Here is a 17374-nt window from a genome sequence, read left to right as displayed (position 1 = left end):
CAGCGCTCTATTTGTTTCAGGCGGAAAACATTTTCGAGACATAACTTTTTACCGCAACAAGCCACATCTGCTTGCCTTTTTGTTTAGGCGTTTTTCTTCTTGGACTTCTAATACACAATAGGTGTGATTAGTTGTGGTAAAAAGTTGCGTATGTAGCAGCATTATTAGACTCTGGATTCAATTTTGGTGGAGTAAAATGTTGGAAAGTGTAGCAAAACTCGGCCCAAGCGGTGATGTGACCCCAAGTCAAATATATCAAGAACGTAACCATTTGAATCATTTGCGGCATCAAAACATTTAGGACAAACATGTCCGTAAATCTTTTTATTTTATTAATTTTTAATTTTCATACATTGTACAGGTTGACCGCTTATAGCAAAACAAAAGGCAAATCTTCATTGCATTACATTGTCCCGTGCAATTTACGCCCTCAAAATAAAAATTTATCGATAGTCTTCGATACTCATTCTATACACAAGATGTTAATCCAACCCATGACAAATTCACCATTGCTACCCTCACCATAATACAGAAATAACATAAGCAAATAGTATATCACTTCATCCAAATCCCTCTTATACTCGAGCATTCACCATAACCTTAAACCAATCTAAAATGTCCAGACATGTCGCGAGCAAATTAGATAAGACACTGAAAGAAAGGAGCAGCAGCAGTTAGTCTTTTCCTGAGAAGTTTAGACAACGGTAAAAAAAGGAGAAACTACTTGGAGTTTCGTCGGAATTATATTCACAGGTGGAAGTTGTGTGAAAACTTCTTAATGAAGCTTAGGCTCTTGAAAATGGCTAACTTTTAGACAACTTACAGACGACTAACGACTAAGTAAAGAAGAGAACAACTTGATAATGCTAGTTATGTACACACTGATCCTATTGCTAGTATTAAAAAGAAAAGTCCCAATAGGCCTAACATCAAGGACTACTGACTAAAGTGTACCAACTGGATCATACATCTCACCAGCGTAGCACACGTTACAAGGCTATCTAACTAAGGTACCTAATTGGTAATTACATCCTAATCTTGGTGACTGTTTCTGAAAATATGGCCGTAAAACCAGTCTTCAATATCTTGACTACGGTTGTTCCTCATTTGCTTCTCACCTACGCCGAGCTGTATTAGAGTGGTGATGGGCCTTGCTATCATTACGTATCCTATCAGCATACATGGGAAGGCGAATAATCTCATGAATCTCATTCAACAACACTTCCTCGGTTATATTATCCCTTATGCTTCGCATCACCTGTTACAACCCAAAAGCACCTTTGTTTACGTCAAATGAATTTGAGAAAAACAACTGCTAGCGGGCGAGGGCAATGAAGAGAACCTTCTTGTAGGTATTGAAATCATTCGGAGTAGCTTTATCTGTCCTTACACGCATACAGACCCATATGTCTTCCTCTGAAACCCATGAACATTCGATGATCTTCCCCGAGAAAGAGGCAGGATCAGAATCATCTGCAAACCCTTTGCAAGTAAATCAAGTAAATGAACGACCAAATTAAATAACCTAGTTTCTTGTTTTGTTTGTTGAAGTCTATCCTTTGTACTATATTTGTTGATTTTCAGTGATATCTCCTTTTACCGAAAATGAAAAACTAGAATCGAAGGAATGTTCGACCAACTGAGAAACATAGGACCAGAAAAGCAATCAAAGAAACTAGTAACACTGATTGCCGGTTCCAATCAAAAAAAAAAAAAAAAAACAAGTGCCGGAGTCTCGGAATAAAAATGAAGATATCAAGCCCAACATATTTCATAGTTGATACAACCTCATCTTTAATAAAAGCTACAAGCCCCCTTAATCGTAAATGTAATACTTTGAAGTCTGGAAGTTGTTTTTCCTAACATGCATGAAATAAATGAAGCAACCAAATGGTAATGACTTCAAGGGACTTGAAAGAAAGAGCACCCCTCCCAAAAAAAATTCAGCAGCATGAAAGAGGAAACGCTTCCAAGACTCAAACGAGTGCAAGCTGTGACAACTGAACTGGGCAATCGAATGTATATATTGTGTTTTAAGACTTTTGTAAGCATGTTGATCCACTATATAAAATTTCTAAGTTCCTTAGAGAGCTGTTTAATGAAACACATGCCTATAGCAACAACTAGTTAGATAAAAGAACACTTTAAAAGCCCACTTTGATCACAGATGGGCAAGATGTGCAGAGAAACGTGATACGTTTGTAGCAGGGCACACTATTGCAAAGGGGGGGGGGGGGGGGGTTTGAACTCTAAATAGAAGCCATGACACCATGTGATCCTGAGTTGACTTCTATGTAGACTCCAGCTCCAAAGTGGATTCTCAAGCAACTTAACAGATTCCGCAATAATACATCCAGCTATAAAGTACCAAATTCTTTACAAGGTACCAACTTTCCCATGCGAATTCAAACCTTAACCTCAGTACTTGAGACAAAAAGATTAAAGGGAATAGACATATAATGGAAACTTGACTGATCATTACCTTCATAACAGTTCAATACATAAGTTTCATGTTAAGCACCAATTTGTTTTAGTTGCTACTCTTCTAGCCATATTAATATGCATTTGTGGTATTTTAAGAGCATCAAATTTTAACAGCAATGAATGCTCAAAAACTGCAGGCAATTTTGTTGACAATCCAAAGCAAAAGAGAAAAAGGATATAGAACAGGGAGAAATCCACCAACCACTAAATTTGACTCTGTTCCCTTCCATCAGCTTCTTCTTCCCTCGTTCATGCAAAAACAGTTGCTGGCGATCATCAACCCTCTGTTAAGACAATTAGGTATGGAAAACAAAGTTTTTAGTTGAAAGAAAGGGGGAGAAATAGGATACAGAAAGACACCAATTCTAGGTAGTATCAATTCTAAGTTGTAAATACAACCTCAAACAGAAAGTCAACTGAGTTCATTTCGGGATATTTCCACTTTAAGAGGCCTTCATGCGTTCGTGGAACATAGGGGTCATCCCAGCCCTGAAACAAGGAGAAAAAGATAACTCAATAAACTAAACAAGCCACTAAGAAACTATCTCATGAATATTAGGTAAAATCAAATCCAGCAGTACTTATTACTTCCATATGTATGAAGTAAAGATCAGTATTTTACACACCCAGAGACATTTGGCAAATAAAAATGTTTGGACAACAACTTTATATTTCAAGGTAATGAAGAAGCATGAACCAGCAAAACTTCGTTATATTAGCAGCTATTGACTTTCATGCACGTATCACTGCATGTAAACCTCAAGTACCTGAAAAATGAGACCGTCTGCCTCATGTGAAAGCCTTGGAATGAATTCCTTCAAAAGCTTGTTAACAGTAGAGAGCAACCAAAAATCCTTTCTCCTAACCTGATAAATCACTGAAGCCAATCAATAGCCATTCCCAGTTGAGAAATCAACTTAGTCATAAACACTTGTCTGTGTACTCAAAACTTACCCTGAATGGTTCCAAGTCATATCTGTAATTCAGATTCCTACTCTGGTATATATGTTGGCGTTCGTAGTTCCGAGGTTCGATCACTTCTCTCTCAAGCATTTTCCACCGTTCATTAAAGGGCCGCTGCAAAGATTTGCTAATCACACAATTGCCGAAGAATTTTAAAATCAATAAAACACAAGGCTTCAATGATGGGATAAGAACCATACAATACTGCATGAAGTTAAGGGTTACATATTGCTTTTACCAATCGCTTCCCAATGTATAAGAGAAATGGTGAAATTTATGCCATGAAGTATTATCACTCACGTAACTAAGCCATGCATGTTACATCTCTTGCGTTAAGTATTAAAAAAATTATATAAATTCTATAAAAAAAAAAAAAACCAAAAAAAAAAAAAAAACTGATCTAACTTATCTAGCATAGTCTATCGACCATCAGAGGATGATGGCTTCAGTCACTATGGCACAAGGTTAACGGAACTACTGCATAAGTGAACACTGTAACTTTACATGTCAGCAAAACAGAGAGAGAACTAACTACAGTATGAAAGATCTAGCCAGTGCATGCGCAGTTAATCCAATTGGACACAAGCGGGTTAGCAGATGTGATTGCCAAATTCAGACACTAAAATAGCACTGCCAGTGCCATCTCTCACGGATCATCGAAATACAAGTAACGTCTATCAAAAGTTTGTCAGAGAGTAACTTAGGCAAAGAATGTTATAACACATTCATGCAAGAATAAGATTTAGAAGCATCCTTGATTGCATCAAATAGGATCTGAATTCATGTTCTAACCTCTACAACAGAGACGTGATTAACAGCCATGAGATCGTAAATCAGGTATCTTCTTTCCTGCTTCTGTGAGTCGGGCAAAGTATCAATTATCATCTCCCCATCGAGTAAAGTATAGTGGTGAGTCTTCTCAGCTAAAGCCTTCAAGATTGAAATTACATCAGATTGATGATCATAAACAAGGAAAATGCTATTAAAAATGCTTCAAAGGCCAAAAACCTTCCTAAGCAGAAATGCATACGTACTTCATTGCCGCTTTTGCAAGGAAATCTCATCTGGACCCTTCGGAAATTAAAATTTCTATCAATTAAGTAACAACCATCCATGGTAATTAGCATCATGTATCGTGTTCCATCCGCTTTCCATGTTGCATAATAATAGCGTTGCCTTAACAACTGTAGGTTGTCCCTGCAAGCCAGAAATATTTGTCACATAATAGTATACAGAGAGACTAAACCCAGGATTGAAAATTCAATGATGAAAATACTATATATATAAGAAGTGTACTTTGGCTTTGTGGACAACCGATGATGTAACATGGTATCAAAACATGGGTTGGGCAAGGATTGACGTTCAAGTCATACCCTGTGATTTGCATTTCCACGTGCAAGACGAGGTTGCACATGAGGAAGAGTATTCAATTCTTGATACACATTTTGGGGGCCATTGAATAACTATGCTTGACAATTGGTGATCTAACAACAAACCTGATTCATACTTTCCTGGATGTATGAATAAAACATCATACTCAACATGCTCACATCAGAAAAAATTTGTTAGATCATTTAAGTTCATGAATGAGACAACCCACTCCTGAGGTCGACGTCTCATACTTGGGTTTGAGGTAGGGCCCAAGTCGATCGGGACCAAAGGAAGATTGTGGAATGGAGACTTGAACTTAAGGGGTCGTCTGAAGGTCTGAACTCTCCTAAAGAGTTACAGCTTAGACAAGTCTTAGAGAGACAGATTTGCTGACCGAAGGTTAACCTTCCTTGAGATTCGTATCATATGTACCCTGAGAAGCAGGGACACGTCTACCGGCCTCACGTATCTGTGTCCAACATGTGTCAATCATGGACATGATACAATACTCTCCGGACATGTATTGAACATGCCTAAATACTTGTCTAATGATTTTACTATATTTCTTTTAGTTTCACGTTGTGGATACTCTAGAATATGTTGGCAGCACTCTTGAAACATGCTAAGGACACATTAAAATGTCTCCGACGTTTATATGAAATCATAACTTACCTCTATAATACAAATACACTTTACAATTGACGAGTCCCCGATGTGTCCGTGTCCTAATTTTCAGAGAAATGACGTGTATGTGTCCGTGTCCTGTCATGTCCGTATCCCGTATTCGTGTCTGGGCGTCTTAGTACCTACCCATTGAAACTTAAGAAGTCAACCCTTACCAACCACTTGACATTCATGCGGCCCCCAAGGTCGCATGATACAAAGCCCCCCATACCACTGACCTCTGATCAATAGAACATCAGGCCTAGGGTCTAGACATCACATGGCTCTACCTACCTTCTATCTAGCCACCTGGCCTTTGTCAACTAGCTTCAGCTCCAATATATTACCTTTGACTTGTGATACTAGGTCTAGTCCTTCATGCCATAGAGGTTGACCTCAGCTTGATCACGTGGCACGTACCCCTTGACTAGTCGTCCTTCGGGGGTGTCTCCCCCTCATTTAAGGGCACTTGCGTTATCATAAAAGGTTGTTCGTAACCTAAACCCCTTATCTCTAGGCATCCATACGAATCTCTTGGTCTCCCTCTACTGCCGCTCTCTCTCTTTCTAGGACTAGGATCTGCCTTGGGTTCTCTCCAACCCTCTTCGGCGATCCGAGCCTTCATTATCTCATTGGTTATTCCGGATTACTTTCAGGGCTCCTCTAGCCTTTCGGTTTAGCTCACAATAACCACAATCACATGGCCGCATTTGTACTCAAATATCTTTATACAGATACATGAAAGCCTTTGATAGAAAGAACCTCAAGCCCTCTGACAGCAAGAGGGGTATTGGTTTTAAGTGCTTTTCAACATAAAAATATCTAGATTAGAGATTATACATCAGATACGAAGAGGTGTTTTCAACAGCTCTTTAACTAAGAAAGTGTGATCAAATAAGCATACAGTGAAATATTTCATCGCAGCATACGTACAGCATCAACAACAAAAATTGCTTGCATGTATTATGCTAATATACATGGCTTCTTCAAAACCACCGAACAAAACCTTCACATGAGAACACCTTATGGAGGGATTTCATTCTTGCCAAAAGTAGGTCTTAGTTCAAAAAGTAATGACAATACTTAGACTTAAACATCTTACGTTGTTCACTTATCCAACCGACTACAGTGTGGCTTCCGTTGCAGCCTTCAAGACAATCCCCTCCAAATGGTGCATTGAATGCAAAACTTGAAGCCTCATGAGTGAGACCTCATCTTATAGCCAACGATTTTTACCAACTTCATCAAAGATAAAAACGCCCAGACTCAATGCACCGAGATGCCAAGACGGAAACACAAATTGGCCATGACACTTTAAGAAGCTTAACTAATAACATACACTGATATCACTGAATTAACAGAATACCGGCACTAACTATAATCATTGTTGAGGGCGAAAAGATCTGTACCTGTTAAGTGAAACTGGGTGTGAACCTGGAAATTGCGAGTTTCCTCTAAACTGATACAGGAAAGATAAATATAGCACAAGTAAGAAGAATCAAATCTAAATTTTTAATCATGCCGTAAAATCTAGAACTCAAACTTCATCTTCAAAAAGATACTTAATAAACATGTACCATAATCGGGATTTCTTAAAAACTCACCAAAAAATAGAGAGATAATGTGAGTGTAAATGAACCCAAATATAAAAAATGGAAGTGATGCTTTTGGAATTCCTACCCCTGTACCCAATTTCAGTGCTTTATAGCAGAACTGCCGCAATGCCTCTTGCTGGTCAAAAGGTATACTATCTCCCAAAACATCATCATTTGTCATTACCGCATCTACCTCATTATTCTCCTGAAAAATCAAAGACATGTTAAGACTGGAGCGCAAAAGAATTACCTCCCATTCCAATCACACGGTTTTCCAAAAGTACAAGAGACATAGACAATCTTGAAATTCACTATCTTGAAAGAACGAAAAGGGTTGAAACTGGTTATTTCAAACATCGTATCATATATTACCAAATAAGTCATGTATCATATATTACCAAATAAGTCATGTATCATATATTACCAAATAAGTCATGTCCGGAAATAATCAAAGGGTGAGCTAGGGAAGTTGGAGCTGGAGCAGGGAAAGTTAATGCAGGACATCTGGTATGACAAAGTCCCTGTGGACATGTGACAAATCTTACTCAGAAGACCCCGGTAATAGGAGTATGGTGTTACCACCGTAGGGTCTGCGACACTATTCCTACTTGATGCCGCCTCTGAATCCACAAGTGCCAGCTGGATTACCTCACTATGGTAAGATACGTATATAGAAGCAGATTTAGTTGCAGTTAGGAGTGAGTCAACCATGCAAACCCATTTAAGAGGAAATGGGCCCCCAAGTGCAAGAATTGGTGTCAAAGTGGAATGAGAGTCTCAGTCTGTGTTCAATGCCTGCTTGACTAGCTCAAAAGGAGGCAGCTGGAGTGTGTAGCTGATAACCAACACTAGGGCCCAGCAATCCATTATACTTCTATAACAAACTTAGAAAGAAGGATGCCCCAATTGAATACAGACTGAAGCCTGTGCTTATGCATGGACAACGTACTTTCAACTGTTAATGAAATGTAGAGGCAAAAAGAAACACGAAATCTGGAAAGCAACTTCTTGCCTCAAAGGCCAACCTTGGAAACATCTATGCTTAAACAGTGCAAAAAAGATAACAATTAAAGAATGTCGTGGACAGATGCATTTCAGATCAAATCTGCCTACAAATGTGTGAAACAGATATGATGAACTGGAAACCAATGTAAATAATGCAGCAGATAGGTATAGGTACATGCAAAGGAGCAGTAGAATCTCCATCGTCATCTTCATCCGGCATCGCTTCACCATTAAGATCAAGATCACAAGATCTTTTCCACTCCGGAGTTGAAGGGCAAACAGCCATTTCCGGCTTTCTTTCATGATAGAAGTTGTATAAGGCATCAACATAGTCTGGTTTGTAGATTCCTGGCGGGCGAGCATCAGCAAAACACCTAATTGCCTGCATCACCGGAGCCAAATAACTCCAAAGTATAATGCTTCTGTGAAACAAAAAACCAAAGTCCAAACAAAATAGAGAAAAAAAAAAAAAACTGACCTGTGTGACAGACATGGATAGTGACCGCATGAGATAGTGAACAATCATATACCCTGTTCGGTTATGCCCATGTGTGCAATGGACAAGAACATATTTCTTCGAGTGCTTCTGACGGGAGACAAATTGTGCAATCTGACAAAACGCAGACACAAATTTATTTTACACAAAACATCAGAATAACAAAGCATAACAGAGTTTTTTTTTTTTTGATCAGAAAGCATAACAGAGTTCAACTTTTAGTTCTCTGGTATATAAAGCATAAGCCCTCTATCACCCCATGTTGACAAGAATCACTATCAGCTGAACACAAAATCTATGACACAATTAATAACTCAATATTTCACACATTATATATGTTCTCTCCCTCTACTAACTCACTCCTCGTAACAGTGTCATCCGCAGTCAAGGAAAAATATGAGAAAATGGTCAAAGCTGGCAAACCTCACCAAACCATAGAGCTAAAAATATAATAGATGCGTCATACTGAAAAATTACCTCATAAACGAAGCAATTTACAGCCTCGTTGTCAGGTACAGAATCACGCCCTTTGCACTGAATCTAAACACCACAGCAATTGTTAAAGGTCAGACAGACTTCATTTTCAATTTTCAGAAATCATAACAAGGAAAAAACTTGACTAAGCAGACCACTGCCCACCTTAACATACTTAATACCTTCATTCTTCCAATCTGATGCTGAATAGTAACGACTAGTATTTGTAAGATCGATCACTAAACCAAGCTGGAAACATCAGTGAAGGAAATTTAGATTTTAACTCCCAGTAAGCAACAAAAGCTAACTTTTTTATACTAAATAGGCCCCAAAAAAAAAACTCGTCTACAAGATGCATCTTAAGTTTATCTGAAAGATTTACTATTGCATCCATGATGCTAATTTTTAGGTATAAATACACATCTATGACACTATTTTCTCTTTTAAAATAATCAGTGCATATGAAAGACCTCTACATGGAACGACCTTGCATAAAACCATCAGGAAGTCAATAAAAGACTTCAACATGACCCGTTTGGACTTCATGCGGGAACTGGGAAGTCTCTTCTTTCTCAAAAATTCTTCTACCTCAACTACCCCAACATCCCAACCTCTTCAGTACCGAAGTCCTAAGAAGCTGAAAGGAAAAAGAAGGTCAATCTCCTAGAAAGGGTTTCAAATAGCAGTAACATATTACTTATGAAGTCAGAGACTGCTTCAGAGTGCTTCCTAGAAGGGATTGCTTGCGAATATCATGACTGGTTAGCATGCTGCTTCTATCACCCCAAGTTAGATCCTTCATTTCACATGCCAGGCATCTCGAATCAAATATTAGTAAGTAATACTATGACCCTTCTTTCCTTTGTTTAGAAGCCCCTCAAGGTTGAAAAATCAATACATTGGATACAAATATAGTCACTAGTTAGGCTCTTCTGCTGAAATAGAATCTCTCATTGAACATCTAAAGGGTATAATTCCCACTTCTGATGATCCAAGTTATATGGGGACCAATTATTCTAACCAAAAAAAGAAAAGAGAAAGACACTTGACGTTAGAAATTACGTGACAACTTAGATTTGCAAAACCAAGATAAGAAAGGACAACATTGCTTACTGTTCTCCCCAAAACTCTCTGTTGATGAATCACTTGCTTGAAAGAGTATCTTTTACCAGGAGGAACAGAGTCATTGAAGGATTCGCTCAGCGGAACTTTAGAAGGAATCATGCAACCTATTTCCTGGCCAAATGCAGGACAACCCAACCAACCTGTGATATGAAGGACAAAAACTTAATGGAAATAACAAAAGAGATTATAATGAAAAATGGTATCGTAAGCCAATTAGAATCTATACACTAGAATTTTAAATTTTTTGGCAGCTAACAACTACAAATACATGAACCAAAATGGAGACACCATTTGCGTGCAACACTAAACAATTTTCGAGAAGATAAACTCCAGGAAGAAGAACAGAGCCAAGAATAAGATGAAGTGAAAAGGGCAGAATTATTCCATTAATAGAAAAGCCTCAGCAATCAACCTGTTGTGGATACAAGGTAGCACCATATCTCCCAAATGTGCGGACTTCACCCAACAAGGAATTTATTCAGTGCACCTGGGGCACACCCCAAACATCTCTCCTAGCCACACATTAGTGTGGGAACTACCACCAAGTGCATAGGTTCCACACGTGTGGCTGGAAGGGGGTTTGGGGCATGCCCCTAGAGCAAATCATCTCTCCTCAGGAAGGACCTTAATTTGAAATCTTGATTTTTTTAAGTACACAACTACTGAAGATCCCAGATCAAATTTCAGCATCAATGACCTCCGATAGAAAACCTTCAATTTTGTCATTAGCCTCTAACTTTGTGCCAAATGCAAAGATTCAAGAAACTAAAATGCAGGAAATGAGACTTCTCCCAGGGCTAATCATTTAAATACTCAATGTAAAAGAAGTTCCGCTTGTTTAACAGCAAGATAACTAAATCGGTGCCCTCAACACTTTTCAAACCAACACATCCTAACAATAACAATATACAATTTATGATTGCTCGGAAATTCCCCTTTACTGAGTGAGGACATCAACTATAATGGTACATATGATTCTAGAGTGTGTGTGACAGCAAGCCACAAAAAGTACATAGAATATACACAGTATCTAAATCAAGAACAAATGCCAATAGATATGACTACCTATAGATATGACTACGATGTATACACTTTGTCAGTACGAGTATATGAAAATAGAACTTGCGTTACCAGGAAGGCAGGAACACATATCATAATCCCCTCTTGTGACAATGAACAATGGACACACTAGCACTTGACACGATTGGGCGGGAATATCATATCATTAGTATAAAGGCATGGAAATAGAACCTAATAATACCAGGAACACATATCATCCCCTCCTGTAACCATGAACAAGGGACAACACGCAAATATAAGACATGATTAGGTGGGCATCTATGTCACCTCGGCTAAATATTACGACACAGGATGGGATATAGCATGTGTGATGTATGCAATGTAAAAACAAATTTCATATATGTTTTCAAGCCACATTACACAACCAATCATTTACTTTAAAGTTACCAACTACCAAATGCAATTCAGTTTTATTTCTTAGTTTTTTTAAATCAGCAAAAGTAACATTTTATTAAGGGGAAATGGAGAGCAGAATCCAACAAAAAGTTGGACAATACAGCCAATTGGGACAAGCCCAAACACACCTAAAAAATTGGTTTGTTAAAAGCCAACCTAATAATTTATTGGGTGGACTGAGCTTATTTGAAGCCCAACCTCCTCCTCCTCCTTCCCTTTCTCCTTCTCTGGAACAGTAACCCAATCTCCAAAACTATGTCATATCCGACCAGAGGTTTCCAGGATCCGGCATCAGTGTTGCATCGACACCATGTCGGTGCCCTAAACTGGAGACTCCAGAGTCGATGTAACATAGCAAACCAGTTCTCAAATTTACACATTTATTCACCGTTCTAAATAGATAGGGGCCCACAAGAATTCCATTACCCCATTCCACAATCCCACATACCAATGTGTTGAGAGGAAATGAGGAACTCTTGACCAGAGAAAACAGTGGACTGGACATCAAGTAGGCTAAGCCGCTAAAGCCATGACTGTAAATCGTCCAACAAAAATTAAAACTCAGACCCAAAGCTGGGTTCAAAACTTCAAATACAGCACATGCTAGATTTTAATATACATGATTGAAACTAAAAGGCAGGAAAATTATCATGTCATATTGTCAAGTATGCAGATCCAGCAAACAGCCACAATAGAAAGCCACTGTTCTTTCAGCACTAGCAGATGCAATAACACAAGTAACTTGTATGAGCAAAATGTCGAAACCTTTTTCCGTTTACATCAGATCAATCCCATGAACCCAGAGCATATCAAATTGACAAATCTTACCGGGGGGAAGCTTATTTCTGTCATAAGGTCTATGGTTTTTCTCGTACATTTGATCATATATAAGTGGCTGAGGTGCATGAGTTGGTCTGTCATCTGGGCGTTCTCTTTTGAGTCGCTGACGTCTTTCTTCACGCTCCTAATATAAGAAGCAAACAGCATCGAGTATCATACAACATATCGACCCATGAAAAAAAAAGAGTTGTGCTATATGTACCGACCATGGGAGAGGGAAATCGTACTGCCGGCCGCCGGCAAACCGTCTCCGGCCACCGGACGGCCGATCCGAGCCGTCCAAAAATTCTAAAAAAAAAACCGATGGGGCCTAAGCGGGAATCAACGGCATCCGAGGTGTGTAGAGTGCTTGATCCGAGCACCGCTTTTTCGTGTATATACACGTATATACATATATACACGAAAAAAGGGTGCTCAGATCAAGCACCCTACACACCTCAGATGCCGTTGATTACTGCGTTGGCCCCATCGGGTTTTTTTTTTAGAATTTTTGGACGGCTCGGATCGGCCGTCCAGTGGCCGGAGACGGCCCGCCGGCGGCCGGCGGTATGATTTTCCTCCCCCATGGTCGGTACTCATAGCTTTTCTGGAAAAAAAAAATACATAGTCCAGACTAGCCCCCATGTATCAGAAATGTTAATCTGACACTGAAAAGAATCGCATAACAAACAGGTGTGTCTAGTTTCGCCCAGAAAAGTTGAAAAGATGAGAAGGAAGAAATTCAGGGATGGAGACGTTGATGTCTAACCCTCGTGTTAGCAAAACATTAATGCATAAGAAGAAAAAAACTTCGTTCAAGGACTGGGATCTTGCATCATAGAATTGCAGAATGAGGAAATTCCAAAAAAGAAAAACAAATCAAAAGAGAGAAAATAATCAAGCCACGGAACCTAATTCATTAAGCAAGAGCAATCAAAGCAGAAGCGAAACTATCAGTAAACACATAGCAACAATTCTTTTCCTCAATTATAGTTGTTTATTCTTCTCCGTTGTGTGATGTCAAGCCGTTAACAAATCATATGTACATGAGCCTAGTACTAGTTTTAAAGTCATCTGCATGATAATTGAGTTGCTTAACACGAATTAGTTGTCTTTTCTCTTTCTAGGACATCACCAGGTTACTTGAATAGTTATCCATACTGGTAGTTCTAGGTCTTGGTATTACTTTCAAGTTATTTCAAGACTCCTAATAGGGCTGAAAGAATATAAATATATCTTTCTTCCTTCTTTAGTTGTTTTGCTATATTTCTTATCTATCCTCTTGATTCTTATTGATGGTCCACCACAACGGTGTAAGAATCTCCTTTAGCTATTGCCCTCTTGTGCACCTACCTACTCCAAGGCCTCAAATAGGTGTTTCATATTGAATTCAGCACACATCTTTGGCTGGACCTGATAGAACACTGATAAAAGATGCTTCCCTAGCATTTCAAACCCAGCACCCAATGATGTCCAGTTATAATGATGCCAAACCCGAACTTAGAGGAGAGGGATTAACATTAAAACCAAGTAGAAAAAAACCGAGTCAACCAAAGAAGGGCAACAACAAATAGATAACTCAAAGCTAGGGTACAATATCATTGCCCCAAAATATCGTATCAATGTAACATAGTCATAATGTTGGCATGTCGTAGATAAAATATGTAGCAACTAGGAACTACAAAGATCTTTTTGACAAAATCTAGCAAATACATACATATTGTACTGAGACTTGAAATGCAACGGAGCCTTGACTATTTCATATTTAACATTCGACTCGCACACCTTGCATTCTGTTTCCAAAATCAACACTATCTTATCCTTTTCCTTCTGAAGAACGAAAACTTTCATCTACAAGATATATTTTTAACTTGAATTTTTTTATCGTGTGGAACTGTACCCTTTACTACGGTCAAGGGCATTGCTTCGTGAGTAGCTACCCAAATAGAATAAAAAGGGTATTTAGATACAATCAGGAAAGAAACTTACATTTTTTCCCTAAAAGCTTCCCATAACAAAACCTACAAGTCTACAATGAACTACAGCTGAGGGAGCAATGGAGAATAAATAGCGACTTATAAATGGCTAATAATTATGAATCATGAGAATTAGACGACAGGCCAAAAAGATTCATTCTAAAAGCCAAGATAACTATCAAAAAACAGAGAGATAGAGAAAGAACAAAGGATGTGTTCTTTAAGTACTATGGGAAACATTGGAACTATTCTGCTTCCATAACATGTCTAAAATACCTACATAAACTACCAGGGCCAGATGAATACCAGATAACATGAAGAAAGCAACCTCCAGGAAAAATTTAGAAGCAGGTCCTGATAACAATAAATGTAATCTTTGAATCAAATGCATAATTACATCAGACGAGAAAGTGAAGTACCCGACGGGCGATTTCAACAGCAGACTCTATATGCTCTACATGTCCTATTTTATGCTCTGGTGCAGTTACTTCTTCAAACGGTGGCTCAAAAGGGTCTTCGTCTTCTTCTGGCAGCGGCAAGGCATTTAGGTCCATGCTGGCAATCATTTAACTTGCGCCAAACAACATTTGCCAGTGCACTGCTATGCTGTTATTTCAGTAACATCAAAATCTCCAACAAATATGGAACTTTTTCCGAAAAATATGGAACTTACTACCCAACCCAAGCAAAAAATAAAATGTTAAAGTATGTCAATTGTCAAGCTTGAGAAACCGACAAAGCCAACAACTTTCTACAATTGGGGGGAAAAGTACACTAAGCAATCGTTACGGAAAAGGTAACAGAAATGAATGAGCTGACAAAGAAAAGATAGCATAAAATCAAATCGACATAATGGCGATATAAAGTGTATATTCACAATTTCCACTCCCATGGCAGCAATTACTCTCCATTCAGATGAATAAATCAAATCGAAGCCCCGTGTAATCAGATTAATAGCACTGTACCAAAAAGTACCAATTTTAGTACTCGACGAGTAGAGGACTCATATCTCCTCGTGACAAAAGTAACAAACCCCGCCCCCAAACCCACACACTTTTCACTAATAAAACCAAATGGAAGCCTCGCGTGAGCCGAATAAGAATGCCAAATTACAAAATCGAAATCACTAGGACTTCCCAAAATTTTATCAACAGAATCGCGTAATCAATGCGACAGCAGTAATCGTTCAATTATTCGCAAGAAAACATAAGCAACCAACGGACAAATAAAACGGTCCCAGAAAAAAAGAAAGCATTAATTCGTATCCCACCGAACCAAATAGTCCTAATAACGGCCACAATCCACCCCAATTCTCGATTTTTAGGGTTCGAACTAGCGAAAACCTAACATGCACGACATCAATTTTCACTTGTTTCTCTTTCATTTACTCAAACAACCTAACAGAAAGCAAAACCCTACTGCCGCAGGTTTGTAAGTGTGTGTGCTAGTTCTTCTCATCCACCGACTTCATTGTAGTACGAATTAGCACACAAAAACTTGGGAAAAGCGAAACGCGAAAAAGTATAGCAAGAGTTCAAAATTCAAACCTCAATTGGCAATGCAATCGACCACGAATTCGCACTGGAGCTTCCACATGCGTGCCGAGCAGCAGGTAGAAACTCGACGCCTTTCAACAATTATTTTAAAGCGCGAAAAAGGAAACAAGAATTTTTTTTTCGTACAATTAGGTGAAATCTACAGAGATAGGAGTTTATGGTGTACTTGTATCTTCGACCGTGTCGTTGAGTGCAGGAGTTCGACTAAAAACCCTAGAGAGAGAGAGAGAGAGAGAGAGAGAGAGATCAAATAGAAGTAGGAGTTTTATTTGTTTATCAAATCCATGACAACGACTGGTTATGAGAATGGAAGTCGGAGAAGTTAATGAATCAAAATCACACTAGAGGAACGAAAAGAAAGAAAATGAGCGAGAAAACTCAACCAAAAAAAAAAAAAACACTGTACATACATGCGTATATATAATTATACATATATATACAAAAAGTCTAGGGCCGCTCTGAATACAAATCCATATGAATATAAGGCATAAGTGCATCGATCGGCTTCGAATATACTATTTGTATATAGGGCATAGGTGCATTTTTTGGCTTCGGATATAATATTTGTGTTTGAAGTTGTATTTTAAAATTATTCACTCATAAATATAGAATATAAAAAAGTCTAGTGACGTTCTAAACACAACTGTATCTAGATGCATATAAGACATAGGTGCATTGGATGGCTTCGGAATATTTGTTCCTGTTTAAAATTGTATTTTAAAGTTATTTGCTCCATATGAAAAATGATTTACGGGGGTTTGGGAAGTGGGGAGTTCCGGCGGACGGGGGAGAGAGAGAAGGGCGCGGCCTCGAGATGGGACGGCGGCGGCGGGGGGATAGGGGATAAAATGGTCAATTGGGCAAGGGAGAAACGAGTTGGTTTATGGAGTACTAAAATATAAAATCGTATAAATACGAGATGGGGATTGGCGCCACGTGGTGCGGTTGCATCAGGCCCCACAGCTAAATACACTTGTCATAAGGGTACCGCCTTAACGTGGGTCTTTTTGCTTTTTACAGGATCTAATTAAGATCAGTGTTAGGCTCCGTTCCAGAACACCTTTTTAAAAAATAAATACTTATTTCATATTTTTAAACTCAAAAATAATATAAATGAAAAAAAAAAATTTTAATTTTTTTTCACCGTATAAAAGATCTCAATGAGATCTATCAAACAAGATTCATATTGATAGGAAAATTATTTAAGTAAACACATGATTTTTGAGCTTGAAATTGCCTTCTTAAAAAATAAGTACTTATTTCTGTTTCCGGAACGGGGCCTTACTATTGTTAGCCCACTGACTGACGATAAACACACTAAAAAATAAGAAAAATACGTATTTTTGTGCACTTTTTACATCTTTTAATACA

General features: G+C 38.5%; 1 protein-coding gene across 6 annotated transcripts; it reads right to left on the bottom strand.

Annotated features, from left to right (window-relative positions):
• Positions 1-674: 674 nt before the first annotated feature.
• LOC131326221 (uncharacterized) lies at positions 675-16449 on the bottom strand. 6 transcript variants are annotated; one of them, XM_058358911.1, is made up of 18 exons: positions 15995-16449; positions 14867-15053; positions 12481-12616; positions 10165-10316; positions 9217-9300; positions 9055-9117; positions 8560-8691; positions 8257-8463; positions 7159-7281; positions 6891-6937; positions 4482-4644; positions 4240-4377; positions 3439-3561; positions 3252-3350; positions 2884-2973; positions 2687-2768; positions 1343-1473; positions 675-1258 (listed from the first exon to the last, which is right to left on the bottom strand). In XM_058358911.1, the coding sequence occupies exons 2-18, from the start codon at positions 15011-15013 to the stop codon at positions 1115-1117; spliced, it is 2061 nt and encodes a 686-aa protein (XP_058214894.1). In that variant the 5' UTR covers positions 15014-15053; positions 15995-16449; the 3' UTR covers positions 675-1114. The 6 variants fall into 6 exon arrangements, with proteins under 6 accessions (XP_058214894.1, XP_058214891.1, XP_058214892.1 ...); XM_058358908.1 differs by having other exon boundaries at positions 6891-6940; positions 7162-7281; XM_058358909.1 differs by having other exon boundaries at positions 6891-6940; positions 7162-7281; positions 14867-15045.
• Between the last annotated feature and the right edge of the window lie 925 nt (positions 16450-17374).

The sequence above is a fragment of the Rhododendron vialii genome, chromosome 5a, assembly GCF_030253575.1.
Source record: "Rhododendron vialii isolate Sample 1 chromosome 5a, ASM3025357v1".
In the NCBI taxonomy this organism is placed as follows: domain Eukaryota; kingdom Viridiplantae; phylum Streptophyta; class Magnoliopsida; order Ericales; family Ericaceae; genus Rhododendron; species Rhododendron vialii.
Note: the sequence above shows the minus strand (reverse complement) of the source record. Positions and strands in the feature narration are given on the sequence as shown.